The sequence below is a fragment of the Lates calcarifer genome, linkage group LG1 (assembly GCF_001640805.2).
Source record: "Lates calcarifer isolate ASB-BC8 linkage group LG1, TLL_Latcal_v3, whole genome shotgun sequence".
NCBI classification, from domain to species: Eukaryota; Metazoa; Chordata; class Actinopteri; family Centropomidae; genus Lates; species Lates calcarifer.
Genome location: NC_066833.1, coordinates 15,774,955 through 15,800,132, shown reverse-complemented (window position 1 = coordinate 15,800,132; position 25,178 = coordinate 15,774,955). Strand labels below are relative to the sequence as shown.

At 39.8% G+C, this 25,178-nt stretch overlaps 3 protein-coding genes across 3 annotated transcripts; 1 reads left to right on the top strand and 2 right to left on the bottom strand.

Annotated features, from left to right (window-relative positions):
* Positions 1-260: 260 nt before the first annotated feature.
* On the bottom strand, positions 261-10,274 carry zgc:113337 (uncharacterized protein LOC503741 homolog). Its single transcript, XM_018678271.2, has 7 exons — positions 10,073-10,274; positions 9,377-9,490; positions 8,941-9,261; positions 7,655-7,984; positions 4,372-4,656; positions 3,401-3,502; positions 261-2,152 (listed from the first exon to the last, which is right to left on the bottom strand). The coding sequence occupies exons 2-7, from the start codon at positions 9,456-9,458 to the stop codon at positions 2,145-2,147; spliced, it is 1,128 nt and encodes a 375-aa protein (XP_018533787.1). The 5' UTR covers positions 9,459-9,490; positions 10,073-10,274; the 3' UTR covers positions 261-2,144.
* A 760-nt stretch (positions 10,275-11,034) lies between these two features.
* si:ch73-390b10.2 (Golgi pH regulator) lies at positions 11,035-16,409 on the top strand. Its single transcript, XM_018678270.2, has 14 exons — positions 11,035-11,294; positions 12,102-12,161; positions 12,332-12,435; positions 12,522-12,628; positions 12,750-12,851; positions 13,024-13,144; positions 13,292-13,372; positions 13,476-13,585; positions 13,713-13,801; positions 14,665-14,757; positions 14,908-15,003; positions 15,324-15,413; positions 15,516-15,581; positions 15,676-16,409. The coding sequence occupies exons 1-14, from the start codon at positions 11,253-11,255 to the stop codon at positions 15,880-15,882; spliced, it is 1,368 nt and encodes a 455-aa protein (XP_018533786.1). The 5' UTR covers positions 11,035-11,252; the 3' UTR covers positions 15,883-16,409.
* Positions 16,402-21,778, bottom strand: pdzk1 (PDZ domain containing 1). The gene is made up of 8 exons (XM_018678268.2): positions 21,707-21,778; positions 19,644-19,853; positions 19,301-19,514; positions 18,812-19,144; positions 18,530-18,726; positions 18,228-18,452; positions 17,834-18,157; positions 16,402-16,990 (listed from the first exon to the last, which is right to left on the bottom strand). Exons 2-8 carry the CDS (start codon positions 19,848-19,850, stop codon positions 16,937-16,939), a joined length of 1,554 nt encoding a protein of 517 aa, XP_018533784.1. The 5' UTR covers positions 19,851-19,853; positions 21,707-21,778; the 3' UTR covers positions 16,402-16,936.
* Between the last annotated feature and the right edge of the window lie 3,400 nt (positions 21,779-25,178).

The following is a 25,178-nucleotide window of genomic DNA, read 5'->3' as shown; positions in this document are numbered from 1 at the left end:
AGAGCTTATGAATACATCAGAACTGAATGGACAAGCTTTTTGTGTGCACAGCATGTGTGTGTGTGTTTTTTTTTTTCTTTTGCTCTGCAGGGTCCACCATAACCCTGCTTGGCTTAGGATGAAAAAGGCCTTGAAAAATGAGCATCTGGCCGGCAGGTCTGGTACACCAGAGAGGAATGTTTTTATGAATCCAGTGTACAAGGCTAAGCTGAAAAAGCTGAAAGGGTGGAAAGATTTTAAATTTATAAAGTTACAGAAACTTATGTTTTATGTTTTTATTGTTCTGTTTGTTGCTTTTATTATATTCAAGTTTACATAGTTGGACATAATGTATTGTTTAATCTTTTCTTTTTTTCATGGCTACAGCTGTTCCATACAGGACTGGATGCAGTGACACATTTCCAATTATTATCTGAAACTACATTTCAGACTTATACTGATATAAGCTCTGAGTTCATAGTCAGTATTGTATGTATATATAGAAACTGCCAGACAGAAGTGCGCTGCTGAAAATCATGACTAAAGAGGAATGCAATTAAATTACTGAGCTTGAAGTCTGATAACCTTCATGTCATATAGTCAATATAAAGATTCAAAACATATGCTTTGATATGCGAGACTATTTCAGCATGAAGCTTATATTTTTAAATGCATCTACACATACAAACATAATATATCCAAGAAGCATCATTACATTATATTTTAGGCATGTGGGTGCCACAGTGATCCAGAGCAACATAAACGTGAGCTGGCATTTTAGGTTTTTGTTCAAGCATATTTAGAGGAGCAAAATGACTCTCTGGGGTGTTGTACCTGCAGCCTTCGTGTAATTTCTAAATCCACTCAGCAACCCAAACTCAACACCCCACCACAGCCCAACCTGAGTTCACTCACAGGAACTCATCCGATTCTGTGATGCAGACAGGCAACAAGACACACATTCCTTTCAGAGGCACCAAAAAGGTTTCAGTGCTGCCTCCTCAGGGAATTGATTCAAGCTATCTGTCCATGAAATTTAACCTCTACACACACACACACACACACACACACACACACACGATAACACACTCTCTCTCTCTCTCTCTCTCTCACAACACACATGAGCAGACTTTGAAACGTGTTGGAAAATTTGCAATATATATTAAACAAACAGCCTTTTTAGTTTATCTTGAGAAGACTGCCCATGACCCCACCCAGCTTTCACAAATCACAGAGGTGATGGAGGCCATCGACTGAGGTACAAGAAGAAAAACCTTAAAGGGAAGCTCATACTGCCGATTAGCTGTGTTATTTTAAGGATAAGGCAATATTGTATATTTTTCCTAATGTAAAAAAATTCCATGAATATGGCAAAAATGTTAAAGCATTAGTCCATCTCTACAGTACTGGTTGGGCTTGGGAACTAGCCTAGACTAAGACATGAATCTTTCAAAATAAGATATGAATGTATGGTTTCAAGATTTAAAAAAGCCAAGTAATCTCCTAATACAGCCGTGCAGTGTAGTTTATAGCAAATGTTACTCAAACAGTAGTAAATAGTGCATTTGTTGACAACTATTTTTAGCCACAGATTAATACACCTTTGGTGTACTAGTGGAGGCAGAGTTGTGTCGATAGGATCAATTTAAAATAACTACAGTGCCCACGTTCATGTCACTGGTGCATCATTTGGCTCATTGATGTGTTTTTTTGTCATTTCATGGGATTTGTTAAATAAGAAAAATATAAAATATCACCAGACTTAAAGGCAGAGACAAACAAAGGACATAAAATACATTGTAACAGCAAAATCACTGTACTGTTTGCCATATAGTGACACTGCTGACTCTACTGACTTGGCTGTTTGCTGTGGAATGTGTAGCTATCGAGTTGATCGCTTACAGAGCCAGAGGAGAAATAAAAAGACATCCTGACAGATTATATATTTAGATTATATAAGAGTCAGATGAAGAGACGGAAGAGCAGAGGTGAATGTCCTATGGTTGGTGCTCATAAATAGGATTGTATTCTACACCCCCGTAGAGGTGCGTCAGATCATCTTCAATTTGTACCAAGATGATGATGATGATGCAAGGAATCAGTTCTGCAAGGTTGGCTCTGAGAAGCACTGCCTCTTCCATTCAGGCTCTGGTCTGTTGTGAAAATTAATCCACTGAAAAGAAACACACAAAGTCCGTAGAAGAGTTGTTAAATTCTGAAGCATAAGTTCATTTTCCTGTTTCATTAAAGGAAAATGTAATTTCAAATCTGACTTGGTGCAGCTGTGAGAACATGACAGAGCTGGTAATGAGGATCACCAAAGCATTCCAGTGAACATCCCTCTTCATACCTGGAAATGTTCAATGTTGGAAAACTACTGCTTGTAAAGGAACACATAGAGAGACATCACAGCTGCATATTCAGTAGCTAGAGTCATACAGATACTTTAGCTGCCTGAGCTTGTGCAGCACGTGATCTGGAGTGATGAGGCCTGGACACACAGTTATATACTTTTTAAGTAAAAGCAAGTAGCATTTCAGCCTACAGCATGTCTTGATCAGATCCAAAAGAGGCAGTGGCAATGGTAAATGGGTCCAACTGCAGACCTTATGTCTGAGTACCCCATGTCTGTGAGCCAATGGAAGAGAGTAGAGTCTCTGGCATGAAGTGTGTCACCAACATCTGCCACTTAAGTATAAAAGCAAATATGTGCACCAGACCTCATCACTCCAGATTGTGTCTCACTTCTCCTCTTTGCTGAGGCACCATTTTTCACTCTGCTTTTACTCGATTATACTCGATTTACTTACATGCACAGACCAAAAGCAGTGATTGTGAGTTGAGAGTAAAGTGCAGATAGACGGAGTGCAGGTGGAAAAAACATGATTTTGACATCACTGTCATGTTCTAAATGAGACTAAAAGGCTCTGTTGTCAGCTCAAAATCTTTTTCAAAATTCTTTTTTTGTTAATATAAAAACATAATTATTGGAACTTCAATCTTAGCTTTTGCTAGTACTAATACCAAATCAGCAGATTTGAATATTATGTCTAGCCTGTAATAATTTAACAAGATCTCAGAGCATAACTGGAACAGCAAAACTAGTCAATGTTTCTGCAAATCCCAACTGTTCCTTTTTATCGTTTATGTTGTACCTGGGCAGTTTGCCAAAACCCACAAGAGGGAGGGGACCCTAAAAATGAAATTTTATTAACCTTCAAATGATTTGTGTACATTAGAATGACAGTGACATGGATGTAAATCTGCAGAAACTCTCCCAAGGAGAACAATGTCAGTTTCAAGAAAAGTATTGTCTCCATGTGCTTAGAGACAATGCAAAAGAATTTGTTTTCCCCAAATTCTTGATATAAACCTTGCCACTGACAACTTACAAAACATTCAACGGGAATCAGACACTCACCTTCTTTGCGCAAAAAACACTTCCAAAGGCAGAAGCAGAGGGACATGACCAATAGAGCTGCTACTGTGGTGACTGAGATCAGGATGGTGAGAGCCGTCCCAACTGGAAGGGAGGAAGGCAGAGAACTGATTTGCAGTTTTAGCAGTCGTGTTCTTTTTTCAAAAAGAACAGTATGTAAATCATATCATATCAAATTCCTTGTAGAGGCCAGATTAAGGGTATAAGAAGCTAAATGTATGTGTTGTTATTTATGTCTGTGTACTGTAAAGACTAGGTTGGTCTGAATACTGATTCCCTTTTATGTACCATCATTGATTAAATTACATTAAAAGATTAAATTACTTCTGTTTGATTTCTCTGTTTGATTTTCTAATATATGCACTCGACCCACAAAGTAAAGTAAAGATTATCAGTAAATTAAAGTCATGACAGTCACACATTTCACATTACCTCCTGTCCATTCATCAGCTGCATTAAAACTAATGGGGATTGGAGATTTATTTTAGTTAAAGGCATAGTATCTGGTTAGCTTAACTTAGCAACAGCTAGCCTAGCTCTACCACAATCCACCGACCAGCACCTCAGAAAAAGAAATAATGGATCAGATCTTGGGACAGAGCCAGGCTAGCTGTTTCTCCTCATCTCCAGTCTTTGTGCTAAGCTATGCTAACCAGCTACTGGCTGTAGCTTCATTTGGACAGACAGAGATGATAGTGATATAATTTCCCAGAAAGTAAAAAAGCATGTTTCCCAAAATGTCAAACTATGTCTTAGAGACAAAAACAATATCTGCCTTTTTTAATATTCTTGGTTATAATGGTCAGGCTTGCTGATAGGCTTCTTGTAAAGTAGGCAGGTAATGATGATATGTAAAAGGCTTGGTGTAGGCCTGGACAAAAGAGGGCACAATGCTATTAAAATTTTGAAATGGAGATCCACATGGAAGCGACGGTTCACTGACACCAACTCACTTTTAGTGTTCATGGATACAGCAATTGGTGACTCAAGCCCTTTGTGGTGCACCAAACATTTGACAGACACATCTTTCAGCAGCCCTGACTGGACGGTCAGCGTACTGATGACCAGAGTGGTCCCATCACCCTGTGGGAGCTGTGTGGTCACAGGTGGGCCCATGGTGCGGTTATCTCTCTCCACGTTCCACACAATCTCTGCTGGGGGACGCGACACAGAGGTGCAGTTGGCCTCGATCACACCTGAAGAGGTGGTCTTGTAGCTCACCTGGGGTTTGGGCAGCACTGAGGCAAACAGAGAGAGAGAGCTAGAACTACCATCACTACACACTGGTGCACATTTACACACATGCTGCACATAGGACAGGTTCACTGAAATGAACAATATATTTTTCCTTCATCTTTTGTTCCCTTATTCTGAGTGTGAAATGCAGACGCCTGAAAACTCTGGAAAAGTTATCGCATAGTGATAAAACACAGTGAATTAAGTAAAGTATGCTGTCAGTGGCAGACATATGAAACACATTATTTTAATCTACAAATTGAACTAAACTCAAATGTTAGTAAGGTTTGTCTTTTTACATCTTTGCTACCTGGGAAAAACCTTGAAGCCTTTGGATCAGTAATGGTATGTGAATTCCTGCACACTTAATATCCATAAGTAAATCTGTGGCTGTTTTCAATTCTCTGTTCTCTGGGCTGAGCGAGGAATGTGATACACTGGAACGGAGAGCATTTTTGTTGGCAAGAACGCGTTTAGCCACAGATATTTGGCCCTGACAGTTTCATCGTCTTCTCAGAGTTTTAGTTGATGAACTTCACCCACCGTCGGTCTGGATAGGATCAGAACCACAAAAGGAAAAAAATGTTGATAACAATCCAAACCATAATGCCCTACGAATGAGCACGAAGCTGGTGTGAAATCTGAAAGAATTATGGCTCTCGCTTAAAATTAAATTCCACAGTTTTTCCATGTAGTAGCTTTTCTGTATCGTAACACTGGATTTATAATACTCTGTGCTGCTTATATTAAAGGCTGCATTTACAAATGGTAGGAAGGTATCAAATTCAATTAATTTTTACTTTCACATACAACATAAAGAATTAATTTCCACTGAATGTTACGCTTTAAGTACACAGACGAAGGAATTAACCAAATATGTAAATTAAACAATTCCTTCCAAAAGAATTCATTTGTGCTGCATACAGCAATTAAGTACATTCAATTAAAGTGTTAGTACAATTTTGAATATGTTCATGTTATGTTATTCCATACATCTACTTCACTAGAATTAATAGGAACATACTGTACTTTACTATAATTACAAATTATTTTGTGAATAATATTGTGTTATGCTCATAAACTATACTATTATTATATACTGTATAATAACACTCATGTGGGACTTATAATACACTTAGGTATATTTCTACAAGGGATATTTTGAATTCAGGACTTTTAGTTGTCCTTGAGTATTTTTACACTGCTTTACTGTTTCTTTAAAGGATCTGAATACATCTTTGACCACTGACATTTAGTATGACATAACAGTGCCTGAAACTGTACAGTTATGTCTGAATTGGTCCCTTCATTTCATGTTGAATTGAGCTCACTGACTAATTAAATTTCTGCATAATGACTTCCGCAGAGCAATTGCATTACAGCACAATTTTCAGGTTACCATCACGTTTTCATAAATCAAATATCATTTTTATGACCTTTCCAAATGCTTAATAATGTTTTCTTAGACATTTCCAGGCTTAGAAAACAAATTTTCAGATCGCACAAATTCTCATAGACTTAAGACACACACAGTCTGGGGTCACATAGTCACCTGTCTTAGCCTATCTTAGTAAAAACAAGAATAATATGTTTGAGTACTACTGGCGATCACACAGTAGGGGGGGCATTGCATCATCATCAAGAATGGGATGAGGGTGAAAGACTACTGGCAGCAATGAGCAGCAAGAAAAAAAATATACATTAATGCTAATTGAGCCCCACTATTAGAAACACCTACTGTACTGTACAGTTCAATTTCAAACAAAAGCACATCTGTTTGTTGAGATAACTGTGAGAGAAAGGGAGCGGGAGAAAAGTGGGAACGCAAATGAGCAAAGGGAGAGAGAGACAAAGCACAGAGGGAATCACTGTCTGCTGCAAACACTGACACAGTCATGCATCAGGACCTCACTCCCTGCCTCCATCATTCTTTCGAATGGCCCATTCTTCACATGGACACACTGCTCTGTGTTTGTGTGTTGACAAATCATCCAACAGCTTAGCTTTGCTGCTGTATCATGAAAACATTCAGTGGCTACAATCAGGAAGAAAAGATCAACATTCCTGTCTAAATCCCAGGGGTGCCTGTCTTTCCTACACACACAAACACCAAGGTTAAGTTTCACTGCCTCTGTTATTTCTCCCACAAGAGCCACTCTTCCCAGCTCCTATCTACTGTGAGACATCATCACTCACATCTAGCCTGCAAGAATATGCATCTGAAAATCTCTCAATAAAACAACTTATTATTCATAAAAAACAAAAAGAAAATTCTCTCACTGAGATTAACACAAATACATTTATCTGCCTGAATATCAGATTTTTATCCATTTTTGCAGCAAGCTCTAGAGCTGAAGATCTTTTAGTCTGTTGGCCTAAAGTAAACTTTGTCAATTTGCTGAACTGCTTGAATTTGCTTGAATTTGTTTTCATGTTTCCAAACAAAGGCTGGTTTATGATCTCTCAGAACTAGTTCATAAGATGAGGTGAGGGAGCCATGTTGGAAATCACTAGTATCTATAGCTGATCCAGACAGAGTGAAAAGATGGCCATCATCCGAAGTGGGTGATGTGATTTTTCTTCTTTAAAAAAGGGGGGTAATGACACATTTTCAAATTCATACTGGGACAGTCTCTCCTGGAAGTCACTCACAGTGACGTACATGTGAAAAGTGCCACAAATAGTTGTGTGACATATAAAAAAAGAGAGAACTACAGAGATGAGTACAATGTTTGGCCCCTCTCTCACCTCTGCACAGCTCACCCATCATGGTGTGACATGCATATGATGAGCAGGAGGACTGATAAGAGCAACCACTTGCAATTTCAATGTACATATAAGCACGTGAATCCTGTATTAAGACAGCATTGAAAAAGTCTGAACATATCCTCTAACCCATCTTTATGGCCAGTATATTGTACGTAAACTGGGCCTTTTATAAATATTGTATGTAATGTAATTTAATCATTGTTGGAGCTGGTTGGGAAAAAAGATGTTTACCGTATGTGGAGAGGCAGACCGTGGAACTCTTTGGCCCGTCAGGATGTGTGTTGTACAGGCAGGTGTAGCAGCCTTCGTCCTGGATAGCGACGGGCTGGATGGTGAGCTTGCTATCAGACAGGGAGGCACTGAGCCAGACCCTTCCCTGGTATGATGGCTCAATCATGGGGTCACTCCGCTTTGCAAAGGAAGCCACCTCTGTGGACTCTCCTTGTGCAGGGGTGTATCTCCATATGATCTCCTGCACCTTTTCGGGCAAACCGTAGGAGCAGGAGAGGGCCACCTTCTTGCCGCTCACTGCGGTCTTGTTGCTGTCAATGGTCACTTGAGCTGGGGTTAAAGAAGACCACCATCCAGTACAAGAATGATGGATGGGGGAGTAGAAAGATAAAGAACAAAACGGGGGAGACAGAGGGTGAAAAACAGGACAATGTTAATATTCAGAAATATGAGGCACCCAAACAAAAACCAGTCACTGGAATCTGCACCAGCTGTTTCTGGTTAGTAGAATGAGCTCTCCTTCTCCCTCTGCTCCACAGCTCTTTATTAACATGACTGGCTGGGCCTCAACAGTCTCATCAACTTGTGTTCAGAGGTTAGGGGTGGTTAGGGACATCTGTATTCACATATTTTCTCAGTAAATCCCCACAGAAGATTGAGATCCAGGTTGTAGGGAGGAGTAACTATCCCTGGAGTCTACTGGAGAATTGGCTTTGTTTAATTTTAATGGCGGGTGCAAGGGGCAGGCATCCAAGATCAGTTAAGCCAAACACCAACAGGGGCAGAAACAATGGTAACTGAATTCAGACAACTGTCATTTTATGATTCCCAAGTAAAAACATCTGTCAGGCCATGTAATTCCTCACTTAAACTGGTAGCTTTCTTTAACAAATCTTTCAAATTCAAACACAAAAACAGCTGCGAATGATACTGAATCTGTATCAAACAGAGGACAGGGCATCTCATCTGATTCAAGCATCTGACTCTGGTTATTTGAACTCACCAGGTCATCTGTTTCTGTGAGATCTGTCTCCTTTAAGTTTGTCACCGCGATCATTACTCAACCTGTCTGCAACTGCACTGTCATTTCCTGTCTTGCATCATAGGCTGAAAACTCTACTTTCATTAAACATTCAAGTATGTGTCATACTGCTACTTTCATATCATACTGTTAGCACCTGGTGTATTTTTAAAAAGGACTGCACCTTTACCTTTTGAAACTTTTCTGCAATAAAAAACAGTACCAATAACCTCATATGGTAAAAGGGCTTAAGGGCTTTACTCACAGGTAACAGTGAGGCAGGTCTGTCCCATCTTTGAACCAGATGGATGCATGTCAAAGATGCAGGTGTAGCAGCCCTCATCACGGAAGCCCACCCTGCGGATGGTGATGGCTGAGGTGTCCTTTGGGGAGGTGGCAAGCTCCACGTGCTGCTGTCCACTCACGCTGTCTCTGTTGCCCGGTTGGTAGCTCAACAGGGTCTGGTTCTGGACATCCAGCCAACGCACCTGTCTCAGGGATTCACTTCGTTCCCTCGAAACACTGCAGGTCAGAGTGAAGGGCTTCTCTACTGGAGCTTCCTGGCGCTCTGGTGCTGTTACCCTGCCTGATACATCCATCCTAATGTCAGTAACATACTGTACATAGAAAATACTCTAATTTAGTGTATTATGAGGTCTCAATTTGTCTTTGTCCATATCTTCTTGGCTTAGCATACTCACCCTGTAGTCTTTCCACTAGCAGCAGGAGTAAACACACCTGCAGACCTTTCCTACGGGAATCATCAATCATCATCTTCTTCATTGCTCATTTAACAGGGAGATGGATGAGCGGTACTGTGGTATGGAGAAACATTAATTATCATTAGTAAGCGAAACATGAACTCAAACTGTCCCAGCTGCTGATCCAGCAGTGATACAGAAAGAATGTGGATGAGCTGAGCTAACCTCATTTCTCTTACTCCCAGAGCCAGTTCAGCTCCTGTGGTCACTAGATGCTATTCAACATGTGTAATTGCATTACAGTCTCAGGAAAACTGTTCAGTGAGATGCAGTGCAAACATATTTTCTTTAAGTGCCACAACATCCCATCTGTACAAAGATTTTCAGATTAGACATAAATCAGTAGTTGTTCTCAAAGTTATAAGAGCCCTTTAGACATGTGAAAGATTTTTTTCTGCTACTTCACTGACCAAATTAACTCTAGGCTGAATTAAAGTCTCATGCAATGACTTTCAATGAACTAAACAATTAAATACTAAGCTATTACAGTCCATTACTCACAAAAGATAAACAGAAATTATATATAAACTCCACAGTTTTAATTGATTAAATTGGATCAGCTGTTGTTAATAAAGAGAACTGAATTAAGTGTCATATAATGTCTATTACAATACACCCATGAGACGAGACACTCACCTCTAGTTGTGTCCCAACGCAAAAGTTAAAAGCCAGCAGTTGGAGATGTTCTACCTCTGTAACATGTTGCCCATCCTTACGATCCAGCGGTTTTCTGAAACATCACTCCAGCACGGGCGAGAGCTATTTTTACTCATTCGAGTGTTTTCTGTTCTGCGCACCACCAGCACAATGAACACCAGCCGGTGGTTGCTCCAAACTTTTCTTTACTGGATAATAGCGGATTTCTGGATCCAGGCAAAGCCGCAGATCGTGACTTGGGCTCAAGGCGCCCTCTAGTGTCACTCAGCACGCATCGTTTTGTGTGGCAGGTGAAGTTAGCAGAGAATGTGTTTGATTGGGACTGAGTGGGTGTAGTTTTTTCTTCTTGTTTTATCGGCTTCATCAGGTGCACAGAAAAAAAGGTTTCATTGCCTTTTTTCACAGTGACCGTGAAAGTGGCCTTTATAGATAAAGACAAACATTTTAGCGTGATATTTTATCAAATAATGTACAAATTAACTGAGCCATCGGTGTATTAAATATTTATTTTACATTATATTGTCACAGTAGCTGCAGTGATCTCGTACTGAGATGGTTTTGTGGAAGATGTTGGAAAAGTTGACACCTGACGAAACACGGAGCAATTGTTTTGGTCTTGCATCCACCCTGAGAAATCCTGCTATTCTGTTTTTCAGTTCTAACTATACACTGTATATAAAAACTTGCAGCAGCAGCAGATGAAGAAACAGGTGCAGCAGTTCATTGTATTGACGCCCTCTGCAGGTATACATGATAATTACAACGAACCCACAAACATCCTGACACCATCAAATAAAAAAACCTAATTCATGATTTATTGTGAATTAGAAATATATTAAGTTAATTTTTAAAATTCTTATCAATGTCATTGTATTTACTCTCTTCAATTTTTTAATGAGACGTCACAGTTTTGCGACGGAAGTGTGTTTGTCGGACTCATCTTGGTGACGCACCTTCATGAGCTGCTGTTGGAACTTGACAGCTGAACAACAAATGTTCCTAAAATGAGCTCTTTAACAACAAAACAAGTGTTTATAAACTTTTCAAACCTGATTGTATTTTTATATCAGCATGAAGTGAAACTGTCCTCGACCCTGTTTCACATGTGGAGCGAGTTTTCGACGGAATAAAGGCTGTTTTTTTTCTTACCGAGATCATTATGTCGTTCCTGGTGGATTCAGTTATCATGTTCACCTCACAGGTAATGTTGTGTTCGTAAATTTACAAAAACATGTGACCTAAATTTCAACAACAAGAACATCCAGAGCATGTCGTGAGCAAACATTTTATTTAATGTTATCTAGCTAGCTGCGGACCGTACACAGTTATCCGTTTTGCAGAAGGTTGTTAATTTGTTTGGTCATTTCTCATTAACGACTCGCCATTTTAAAACTATTTAACCAATAAGCACAGCAACAATCTGTGTGGAGTAAGCTGTATGCAACTTTTCATTGCTTTGCTATAAAATGCATTCAGTTCACAATTCACGAATTGTGGCTAAATGTGGACGACAAGCTTGACCAGTACTGTGCAAAAGTTTCAGGTACTAAAAGTACAGTGAAGATACTGTCTGTAATAATGTAATAGTTTGCTGTCATTTAACTTCGTACAGAGTGCAAAATAATAATAATAATACAACTCAGTCAAATTGGTATTTGGTGTCACCACCCTTTGTCTGTAAACCCGCACCAGTTCAGACAGTTTTTGGCCAGTAGACTGACTCTAAGCTGTTGCTGAAGATAGTTCTTTATGACTCTGGCTGTATGTCGTGCTGCAGAGTTGAATATTGGACCAGTGAGATTTCTCTGTGATGATATAAAAATGATGGTTAAGAATTTAAACATCTGAAATGGTTCAATTTTGGCACACTACTGTACCCTTGGGAGCATGGTGGAAAAACAGAGAGGAAAATTTTATTTTTTGTAACAGGCATTGCTTAATTGAAAAACATGACACTTGAATATTCTCCTCTTCTTCTTCCATATATTTCCCATTTTATCCATGGCAGGTGCTGTTCTTTGGATTTGGTTGGTTATTCTTTATGCGGCAGCTTTTCAAAGACTATGAGGTAATGTGTAATTCCAAGCCATTTATTTCCACATGAGGATAAATGTGTAGACCACTGGCCCAGGCACGCTGTAATAATTATTTCGATAAATACACACTAGTGCACATAAGTTAAGCTGGAAGCTTGCATTAGCCCGATGCTCAATGTTCTGTTAATGTATTTGTTGACAGGTGCGACAGTACGTCGTCCAGGTGGTTTTCTCTGTCACCTTTGCTTTTTCATGTACCATGTTTGAGCTCATCATCTTTGAGATTCTGGGTGCCTTAAGTAGCAGGTAAGAAAACTCTCTATTAGATACAAATGTGTTTTATTGCTCCTTATGTCTGATGAAGAATTTTACTCCTCATGTTTTTGCCACAGTTCCCGGTATTTCCACTGGAAACTAAATCTCTACGTGATACTGCTGGTCCTAATCTTTGTGGTGCCTTTCTACATTGGTTACTTTGTTGTCAGCAACATACGCCTGCGTGAGTACAGCCAGTTAAATAGCCATAAAAAACAGCCATAAAATATTTTAACAAAAAATATCTTATTCTGTTGGAAAGATATCATTTCACGCATACACATGCTTAATGTGTTTCTGTGTAGTGCAGAGACAGAGGCTTCTTTTTGCCTGTATGGTGTGGTTTACCTTCATGTATTTCTTCTGGAAGTTGGGAGATCCATTTCCCATCCTCAGTCCAAAACATGGTAAATATGCATCCTTCTCCTGTCTGTCATTCACTGTATATTTGAAACATTGTGCATGTGATAATTTAGAGATGTCTTAGTTCTCATAATGTGACAGTCCTTTATCTGCAAAGAGTGTTGAAAGTGAAACACTGATGCTGCTGTTTTCAGTCTGTTGTTGTCTTTTGTTTAGGCATTCTGTCTATTGAGCAGCTCATCAGTCGTGTTGGTGTGATTGGAGTCACTCTCATGGCTCTGCTGTCTGGGTTTGGTGCTGTCAACTGTCCCTACACGTACATGTCCTATTTCCTCAGGTAAGCTCTGCTGTGTATTTTCTCACTACACCCAGCACACTATCTCTATCACACAGACTGTTAATCTGAACCTGCCTACACATCATGGCCGTTCTTAAACACAAGCTCCTGTTGCTTTTGTGTCCCTTGCTTCTGTTATGCTCACAGAAATGTAACAGACAGTGACATCCTTGCTCTGGAGAGACGGCTGCTCCAAACTATGGACATGATTGTCAGCAAGAAGAAACGGTGAGCACAGAAAAAAAATATTAAAGGGAATGACTGAAACAAATCATTGTCCCGCCACAGTGTGCAGAGTGTTTGTCCTATGTGTGTGTGTGTGTGTGTGTAGAATTGCCATGACACGGAGGCAAATGTACCAGCGTGGGGAAGACCAGAACAAACAGACGGGATTTTGGGGCATGATCAAGAGCGTTACCTCTACCCAAACAGGCAGTGAAAGTATCCTTTAAATTAAAATCAGTATGATGGCAGAAGGTCTGTAATTGATTTTTGATACTAGATAACTGTGTTCTACTAGTCTGTAGTATGTGTAGTAGATGTCAGCCTTGACTGCCTTGTCCTCCAGACCTCTCTCTGATCCAGCAGGAAGTCGATGCTCTGGAGGAGCTGAGTCGACAACTCTTTCTGGAGACTGTGGACCTACAAGCCACCAAGGTAATGTATTGTGCTGTCACATACCTACACATACAGAAGCACACTCCGTTCATGCTCTGAACATCCCCATTCAGTTGTTGTGAACATCTGTTTGTGTTTGTAGTTTGTCCCTCCCCCACCCCCTCAGTTGATTAGTTACAGTGCTGCTGAGAGAGGCCTAACCCAGTCAAAGATAAGCTGAGCTGGATAAAAGCACGTGTCACAGGAGAGAAAGTGAAGGGAACATAACTGACATATGTACACTTCACTCTGGTTTGGTCACCTAATCACAGCTTCTTTTCTGAAAATGGCTTTCTATAGGGGTTAATTAGAGTGACTTAGACCCTATAAAACCAAAACAGTGAGTTAAAAAAGTTCCACTGAGCTGCAAAGTCAATTCTCTATTGTTCTGATACTTTGATTGAGTTTCTGCCTGCCTATGCATGTGCCTAAGCTACAACATCTGTAATACATATCAATTTCTGTTTAAAATGCTCAAGATTTTCCCTGTTGTAATTTGAACCACATTTGTTACCGCCCTACACTGTATTGTCACATGAAATCTTACATCACAGGACCTGATAAAGGATAATAAAAGAAGATGTTCATAAAATTTTTGATAGGATGCTGTCAGGTCTGTTCTTGGCAAATCACATGGTTCATACAAACCATGTTACAAGGTCTTTTAAGTATATCATTTATATTTCACCCAAATTATTCAGATTACATAGTTTAAACTTCAGCCAGGACTAAGAACCATTAGCCTACCACTGCCATTACAGACACATTTATCTTTACATACATTGCCCATTTTAATTACCCCACTTCAGTAGATAAGATAAATGATTTGCTAATGCCTTACCACCACCTTTTCTTATCTTTAGGAGCGAATTGAATACTCAAAGACATTCCAGGGGAAATACTTCAACTTCCTTGGCTACTTCTTTTCCATCTATTGTGTTTGGAAAATCTTCATGGTGAGAACATTCACACTTGTTTTCTAGCAATGTGTCCTTCTCTCACACTCATATATAAATACTGTTAGTGGTTTGGTTCTTACCAAAGATACATAATCACTTTTTGATGTGTTGGATTTATTTTGAAAATCCCTACCTTGTCTATCATAGGCGACTATAAACATTGTGTTTGACCGAGTTGGGAAGACGGATCCAGTGACGAGGGGTATTGAAATTACAGTGAACTACCTGGGTATCCAGTTTGATGTAAGATATACACATACACACACGCACCTGCAGAAGCTGAGTCACGTGTCTTAGAGCATGACATCCTGATAATTGTCAGCCCATTATTATCTTTCTTCCTGCTTTCTCTGCAGTGAATTTGGTCATGATCGCTTTTAATCTTTTCCCACATAGAAAAATGATTTGATTGAAATCTCACCACTAACACAGGCAGAGCGTGGCATTACATTTAAATGAATGAATAAACGATGAATGCAAAATCAAAGCTGCCATCCTACTCTAATTTCTTTCTCCATTGCTTCGCTTTTTGAATGCTTTTGTTCTCTTTCTTCCTGTCACAGGTAAAGTTTTGGTCTCAACACATCTCTTTCATCTTGGTGGGAATAATAATTGTTACTTCCATACGTGGCTTACTCATCACCCTCACCAAGGTAAAATTGTCACATAATACATGTTGAAATGAGTACAGATCTCGAGGATGATAAATCTGTGAGATTCTTTTAAAAAACATTTAATCTTTTAATCATTTTTAGTTTTTCTGTGCAATATCGAGCAGCAAGTCTTCCAATGTCATCGTGCTCGTCCTCGCTCAGATCATGGTGAGTGTGTTTGCTTTGTAGTTGTCTCATAACAGAACACAGCCTACAAACAACAGATAAATCAGAAGCTTCTCTGTTTGTTTTACTCTTATAGGGGATGTATTTTGTATCATCTGTACTGCTTATGCGCATGAGTATGCCACTGGAGTATCGCTCCATTGTGACCGAGGTTCTGGGAGAGCTACAGTTCAACTTCTACCACCGCTGGTTCGACGTCATCTTCCTGGTCAGCGCCCTGTCCAGCATCCTCTTTCTTTATCTCGCCCACAAGCAGGCACCAGAGAAACACATGGCCCTCTGATCCCCTGCAGAATATCTCCTTTTTCTTTAATGTGACTCCTGAGGGTGCAGGGTGACTTTTAATCTGGAATTTAGGGATATCCAGAAATCTTTTTTTTTTTTTTACATGGTGGACATAATTATCTGGGCTGCCTGTTCCTGAATCAGGAATGGACGATTGTTTGTTGCAAGTGATGGGGAACTAATGGAGCACATCAAGGAACAGCTTTGAAAGTGTGCTCTCTTTGAATTAAAAAGTATTTTTAAGAGCAACAACTCTATTAAGAATTTAATTTTGCAAATGCAAATGTAAACACTTTGTTCTCTGTGCTCTTAAAGTTTCATTCTATTGGCCAAAATGTTCTTTTTCATTTAGTCTGTCTTAAGACACTGGAGCTGTTCTCTTCACAGCACATCACTGCTTCACTCACTGAGGTGTAAATGGATTATATGAAAAAAATATCACAATGTCACTTATGATTTCCACCCTGAAGCAGCTGTTATTTCATTGGGAACAAAAACAGATACACATAAAATAAGCTTAATTCAGATGGTATGTGTTCATTTATTTGCATTTGTGGAAACTGTCACAGATTTACTTTCATCTCAGAACATTAAATAAAGGCAGCAGCTTTTTCATAGAGAAAATATATATATATGAAAGGCCACACTGTTTACTGGCAGCATTGATAGTGTTAGTTTAAAGGCTCTATGCTTTAGTTTTTAATCTTCACTTTGGTAACATTGGTAATCTCAGACATAGGAAGGCATTCCTCTGATAGTTTCACAGACTCATCAACAAGTAGATCTACTGTTTTCAGGAGCATGTTTGTGTTCTCAGCCCCTTCAGACAGCTGGTGCAGCTATTCTCACATGATTCAAAGTTACAGTAAAAATATGACAGCAAATTTTGAGTTTTATCTGTCCTTGTTCTGTTTTTTTCTCTTCGTCTCTTCTGTGATCTAAATTGGAAGAAGTGAAGTCCACAGAGCTGAATTAAGAACAAAAAACAAAACACTGGATCAACATTAAATTGACAAAGGCCAAATCTGGAAACATGTCCTTAAGGTGGCTTCTCAGAGTCTCTCATCCATACTCTCTTGAGATGAAGATGATGACACAGATGAGGTCTAAAAGAGAGAGACAATAAAATCACAATTATTTAAACCTTTACACATTTTTCTAGATCAGCTTTTAGTTGAAAAGGTACTGATGTGATCGTGTTCAAGCCCTTAGTAAAGAGTCTCCAATGCTAGTGGCTCTGTGAGGCTGAACTTGGGCACAGTATACTGCTTTGAGTTAAATGCTAATGTCAGCATGCCAACATGCGGATGTTACCATATTCATGTTGTAAATTTCCAGACTGTGGGACTAATAAAGGATTATCTTATCTTTACCATCTTAGTTCAGCATGTTAGCATACCAACATTAGCTAACTCACGTTAAGCAAAGTACAGCCAAGACTGATGATAATGACAGCAACATAAACTAAAGTACTGAACAAATTAAAATTTATGTTTGATGATGGAGGTTGGTAGAAGAAAAGCCAGAGGATCTGTAAAGTTGTTACAGTTCATTGTGAGGGGAACATGAATGTCTGAACCAAATTTCATGGCTGTCCACCCAATAGTTGGTGGCAAATTTCTCAAAACCACAAATGTCAGCCTCATGGCGGCACTAGAAGAAAGGCCAGTGGATCACCAAAGCTAGAGGGATGCATTACTGGGGAACCGTAAATGTCTGTACAAAATTTTGTACAAGTTAATGTGAAAGATGTTGAGATATTTCACTGGATAAGTGAGAACTTTGACCTGCTGGTGGTGCTAAGGTCAGGGGACTGAGATTCATCCTCTGGACACTATGGATGTCTGAACAACATCTCCAAGTGTTGAACAGACAAGCAACCTGACATTCCCATCTCACTGACTCGCCTGGTCAAAAACGTTACGTGTGAACATTTAAGCCCCACTTACCCTCTCTCTTGCTGATTCAGTTGGGGTCTCAGGTCTGGCCTCCTCATGATGTCTCTCCTCCCTGCTGTCGTCTGAAGTGTCTGCAGTGTGGACTTGAACATAGGATGTTTCCCCAAGCAGCAGGCGAGTGATGGTCACTCCTTTAGCTTTGAGCTGGTCATAGACGCTCTTTTTAGCCACAAGCATCTCCAGAGAGTTGCCACTACTGCTGATAATTGCCACCACTTCCTCATGGGTGCTCTGCTCCACATTCACCCCGTTCACCTCCACCACAATGTCGTCGTCCTCCAGACCCGCCCTGTCAGCTGCTCCACCTTTCACCACCTGAAACAAAGTGCGTCTGACCCCTCTGAAAAACCAACAGTTAAACACTGGATGGTCTTTTAAGTCTTACCTCCTTGATGTACTGTCCGCACACGCCTTGGATGCCGTTAAGGTGAAAGCCATATCCAGCTGAGGTCTTCTCCATCTTACAGAGTTTAGGCTTGAGCTCTACCCTCTCCTGAAAACGTGTGGATGGTCGGACAGGAGCAGCAGGTAGATTGATGGCCTCTGTGTAACTGGGTGGCGAGTTGGAATCCTTCATCTCCTCCCAGAAAAGCATAGGAGACACCTTCCCCTGTGAGGGACACGACAGGATGTTATGTGGATATTCTGCTGGATGTGTTCAAGTTTGACAGAGGCATCCTTACTCACTAGCTTATACTGTTGATCCGTATCTTTGTCCAGCACCAGGAGGCAGCATTTGTTGCCACTCTGCCTGATCCTATCCACCACCACTTCATGGGGGCAGCCCTCCACCTCCTCGCCATCCACAGCGAACAGTCTGTCCATTTCCTTCAGACCTGCTCTTTCTGCTGCGCTGCCTCTGTCTATGTCCTTGATTAAATGTCCTGCATGGTGTTAATGGACACAGTGTCAAAAGCCTCCTTTATGTAGATTGTAGATGAATTTTAATGAAATTGATTATGGCCTTGCCTGTTTGGTTGGGCTCCTCTCTGAGCAGGAAGCCATATCCGTCAGGTGCTCTGGTCATGTTGATGATGCGTGGCTTGTGAGGGAGGTACTTAGTTGTGGCTAACCACGCTCCTATCTGCATCCGCTTGTTCTGATAGTACCTGTCTGTTTCTTCATCAACCAAAAGAAACATAATGCTGCCACCTGCCAGCTTAATCTTGTCCACTACTTGGTCATGTGTGGAGCCTTCTATGTTCTCCCCATTGACTTCCAATATACGGTCGTTGGTTTTGACTCCAGCTCTGTCAGCCGCACCTCCTGGGACCACCTCTGTCATGAACAAACCCTGCTCACCTAAAGAGGACGTTACAGAAAATATTAAAACATGGAGATAATCCGAATTGCCAACATCAGATTTTTCTCTTTCATTATCCACAGAGGTAGATATATTTCTGTGTCATAATTTGTGTTTTTCTAAACAAAGCTGTGATTCTACAAACCCAACCTCACCTTTGACTGAGCGAACAGAAAACCCATAGCCTGAGCTGGACTTGACCAAGTAGCAGAGTTTGGGTTTTGGAGCCTGTTTGGCCACACCGTTGGCAATTGGCGTACTTTGAGGGTTGGACAGGTTCACTCCCTGTGCTTTTGCTTGTTTGTAAGAAGCTTCATCCAGGATATGGAACGTAACGGATGCTCCGCTGTTTCTCACCAGGTCCACCACCTATTCCAGGGTCAGCAAAAAAGGGTCTGAGGCGAGATGCTTGTCACAGGATGATTCCATCTGTCTAGGAGTTATTGATTTATTTATTGATTTAATTAATGCACTGCAGTAATTCCCCATCGTACTCACCTCTGAATGGGGCAGTCCATCAACAAATGTTCCATTGACCCTGAGGATGCGGTCTCCATCTTTCATGCCAGCAAGCTCAGCAGGACCTCCCATTTCCAGGCAGCGGATCAGGTGGCCCTCCTCACCATGCTCCACCCTCAGATAGAAGCCAAACGTCTGACCCGGCCTCTTGTTTAGAGAAATTACCTTGGGCTTGTACCCGGCCATGTCCTGACAAGGAGGAAAGTTTTAACACCACACACACAACAATCACAATAATATCTTCTGATGTCTGACATAAATCCCAAGGCCTTTTTTATTGAAGTTAAATTGTTTTGCTCTGAGGGGTCATAAACTTTTTCTCCAGATGTTACCAAATTAGTTCACATCATCTTAGAGATACAGAATAGAATACAGAAAATATGTAGAGTGTAGATGTCTTAGTGTTTTGAGGCTGTGCACACAGATAAACAAGAGACTGACATAAGTGCAATGCTTTTCAGTTTTCTTGATGTAACCCCTGAGTGAAGGAGCAGCTGCAGTTACTGGCTTATTTATAACCTTCAAGATCTGTCACCACTGTCACCCTTTAAACATATTCATTGAATAACAGAGAACCCTGGACCTAAGGGAGCCATAGAGGTGCTGATATCTTCAGATGAAGTTAATCTTCTGTGTCAGCGCTGCAGTGGCAGTTAATGGTTAATCACAAGCACAGCTGACTGTGGTGATGACTCTCCTTTAAAAGACAGCTTGGACTTTGAATTAAATGGTAAGGCATGTTACTCTAACCCTCTTATTAGACTGTTATTTCCATATCAGAAGGTCATAAGGGAAATATCTGTGTGTGTGCTGATGTGTTTGGGCCTTTTTGACTGACTGAATAAATGTAGCGTGCATGTTCTGGTGTGCATTTTCTGTTAGTGTCATACATATCTTCCAGTTTTGTCTCTGTGTTAAGAGTTAATATGTAATTTCAAAAGTACATTACAAATCTCCATCAACAGGTGACAAAGCAGAAACAACAATAGCAAAAATAATTGTAATCCACTGCATTACTTGTATATTAACATTTTAATTACTGAGCAATATACAAAAGTACATATCCATGAATATAATGCCTGCATACTGATTCATAACAACTAATTTTTTTTATAGAAAAATATATAAATTGCTCAGTCAAGATTCAAATAATTTGAGGTTTGGAGTCAGTGTGTAGTTATTACCTTTCCATTGATACTGATTTCCAATCGCCTTGCACCTTCATGTGATCCTTGCATTAGGACATAATTAGGCTCTTTCTTTTACAAGATTTACAGTCAGAATTTAAAAAAAATATTTTTTTTCCTACAACATGGGAGTATAATATATATATACAGTGAGTTCTGTATCAGCTTGTGCCAAAATGTAGCTGACTAATGCTGACTCCATATGACGCCATATGTGTCTTTGTAATCTGCATTAGAATTTAAAATAAAGTTCTGAGTTTGAACAGCACTCGGCTGCTCAATGCAAATTTGTGAAAATGCACCCACCCATGAGAGCACTTCAGAGATCATATATAGATCCGGTATCAGAATTACAAGACACTTAAGATAACATAAACACACCAAGTGAACCATTAAGTGAACCATATTGCTTTCATAAAAGTTTGTCTTTAACAAAAGCAGCATAGCTCACCCTTAAAACATGAAACCCATTATATTTACATGAAGTAGTAGTTTATATTGTATGTTCCCTAACTTTCTAGCTTGTGTGATCCTTTAAAAGAAGGAAAATTATTACAGGAAAAATAGAAATGTTTAGAGGGAAGTCTGAAAAATATGATAAATGATTTGTCGTTTTTTCTGTTTCCTCTCCTGTTTATCATGTCCCAGTGATTCAGGTTTATCTTTCAACTCCATGTGCAGGTCCTGACTCCTACTCTAGAAACCACTGCTATATGTGACGTAGAATAATTTTAGCAATTTCAAATTGCACCTTAAATACATTTGTACTATATATTTTAAATAATTTTAGGATATGAGATCATAAAACAGGTAAAATTATATCCAGTGTAATAGAGTCTTTGAAATTAAACTCACCAGCTTGTCTCTGCTCAGTGACCCAGTCCAAAGGAGGACCTCACCTGTCACCACCTACCTGTTATCTCCTGTGGCTTTAACCTGTCCTCCTCCCTCTCCTCCACTCTCCTTTCCCCCCTCCCCCTTTCCCTTTCTACAGGGACTTTGACAGGCCAAAGGTAAACCTAAAGGATGAGTTATTTAACAGCGTCTCGTGTAAGGAATTTCTCAGAAGGTGATGGTGCTGCGCAATCTGTCCTTAAAAAGAAGGATGGAACCATGAAGCAGTCATCTGTATGGTGGTCAAAGGTAAATGACACAGGTGGCAATTAGAAATGTAAAGAATCATTACAATACATACATCATAGTCAGGGCTACATCATGGGAAATGCATCTTGTGCATTTATATTCATATGTATACACTGTATAGATTGTATACATTCTCCTAAAACATGGAATGAAACATCTTCTTGAGACATAATCAAGAGACAAAATAACAGTGATGATCAAGAAACAGTAGTGGATCTCCATATTGAAAATTGGACACATCACGTTACACCTACACGTCAGGATTACAGTTGGTCAAAACTTGCTGATGCAAAAGTCAAATAAACATTATAACAGTGAATTTGTTAATATAGTCTGAAACTCATTTGCCCAGAAGATTCTCTATTTTCCAAGATTAAAGGTTAAAGTTTTACATAATTGCAAAATGATTCACTCCAAAATACATTTTCCATGTCAGTATGATTCAAAAGTAGAATTAATGACCAAATACTTGAGTGGAATAAATGGACATTTATTTTCAGAACAGAATCCACAAGGTTCGAAGAGTTCAGGATAAACTTGGGTGTGATTTCTCTCCAGGTTTATTGTTGCTGTAACTTTATTGTTGCTTTAACTATGGGAGAGTTGTTTGGTTATAAAACACATGTAATGATACTGCTGTTCTCAGGATGGGACAAAGGTGACAGAAAGTCAACTAAAGCCAAGCGAAAACAAATCTGCAGACTATAAAAGTTAATTCATTACTCTGCCGATGCCTACAGCAAAGTTTTTTTGTCTCTGTTTAATAATTGCACAATTAACATGATTTGGATATTATCTTTCCTTTCTCACAGTTTCCAGGGAGACAGTAATTCACAGTAATACTATTCATTTACACAGTGATAATAACATGTTTCAGTCCATTCAGCCATCAGCGATTTTCTCCTTCCCATTCCAAAACAAAAGTAACTTTGACATTAAGTAGAAAAATAAAAAATAGATGTGACTGCTGCAGAGTTAGGAGACATCACATATCACCATTTTAAAACCACATTTTAAACTACATTTCTACATTTTACAGTGGAACTCCCCAACATTTATCTAAGGGCTAGTCACTAGCTACAATTGGGAAACAAATTATAATCTTATCAACATGAGGTAATCGTATATAGTAAAATACCCAATAGTATATAAAGCTGTTAGACTTAGCACCATCTGGGTCAACGGCATCATTTAAATGTTTCCACATTAATTAATCAATATTTTCATACTCTGTGTTAATTCTGTACCAGGGTATGTTTTCTTTTACTGATTCAAAGTCACACTTGGAGTGCATATTTTTTACTCTTTTTTACTCTTACCTTTAAGAAAAGAGTGAATTGTGGACATTCATTATTCTCCATCTTTGGTGCAGTGTATATACATGTTTTCACCAGTGGTTGGAGAAGTACTCCAAACTTTTACTTTGTTAAAATATCAAGGCAAGTAAATGTCCTGTGTTCAAATCAAAAAAAGTGTGTTTAAAGCCTTGCGCCATAAGATAACATACAAATACTTCAAATTGTACTTAAGTACAGTTCTTGAGTAGGTGTGCTTAGTTATTTTCCAACACTGGTTTTCATGCAGCACTCATGAGGAACTGGACAATCTGTGACAAACTGATAACAACAGCAGGAAATGGAAGAATCTGTGGTAGGCGTAGGGGAGGTCAGTCTCTCTGCTTGAACACACAGACACTCTGACACAGGTATGTGTACCTTCAGACCAGGCATTTACAACTGTTGATGGTTTGGAGCTCTGCGCTCACCCATTATAACACACACAAACACCTCTAACCCTGCAGCCACACACCCACTGTCAGCCTGGAGCCATGTTTGAACAATCAATACCAGGAACCAGACGAGGTGAGTGGAAGGAGACAGGAATCTTCTTCAGGTCGGCTTAGCACCTGATGCATTCACTATCCATTACCCTCAGTCATCAGACTGTGTTTGCCAAAAAACAGTAAAGTATTTCCGTGACGCTGACTGTGTGGACTGATGAATCCTCTGCTGCTGTAGCTGTTTATTTGATTTGGACCATAATCTAAGTAGTATTTACGGCAGCAGAGTATATATGTACTATATCACCAGAAAATGCAGACATGAGCTGTAAAGTGCCATCCCAGAAGTGATTATCTCCAACCTGTTTTCATCAGCAGTGGAGCATCAGTAATCAACAAGTCATGCCAGTTGTGATTACTGCACTCAACAGGGAACACTAGTCTCTCTCCTCATCTTGATTGGCATCCTCATATGGCTTGTTTATCTGGGGTAAGAGGCTCTGCACATGACCTGCCCGAGCCAGCTAATTAGAGCAGGAGTAAGATTAGAGGTGGGCCACTTGAAATAATGGGAGCCATTCGCTGGGAGTCATTTGAGCGTTCAGAGGACAAGCACACGGCCCCATCTCTCCACAGCAATAACATGCCTCAGAAAGCAGCGACATTTAAACCTCCCAGATGTACAGGTGGCACGGAAGGCACAATTTCTCCATTTCCTTGTAGGAAAAACAAGCTTGTAACCTGTCCAGGCCCAAGGCACATACTGTATTATGCCAGTGTCTCATCTGTAGCTCAGTGCAGCACAATGATGCAGCCAGCCAATCTTGCTAAAACATATTGTCTTGATATGTAAAACCTTTGATGAAATGTTTGATGATTTCCAATCAGAACAATAAGAACAATGAGATCAGGGCAATCTCTTGCATTTTATCTATATAAATATGGTGAAGGACAGCTTTTACTGAGTCACTCAAACTGTACTGCCAATGCTGAGCTTACTAAATGTCTTGATGGCTGCAGTTTTGGAAGGAAAGACCAGAGGTACCAATCTCTTAGCAGAGTATTGTCACACTCATGATGGATGGTTCTAAAAATTCTATCAAAATTGGCGAAGCAGAACCTGAGATATAGGTTCTTTTATTCCACGTGTTCTACTTCAGCTGCAGTGACATGGAGCATTCTCATTTTTTCCCCTCCAGCTTCTTCAGCACAGAGAGTTCCTCCACTCTAAATGTGAAAACAGATGGTTTGTCATTGCCTTCCAAAACAAAATGATAGGAATGTTTTCTGGTCTAGCTTGTCAAGTGCCTTACAAACGCATGTAACTGTCACAAAAATAGTTCATACGAGTGTCCTTCTTCCACCTCCATAGTTAAAGTTATTATGAGTTCAGACAACTAAGAA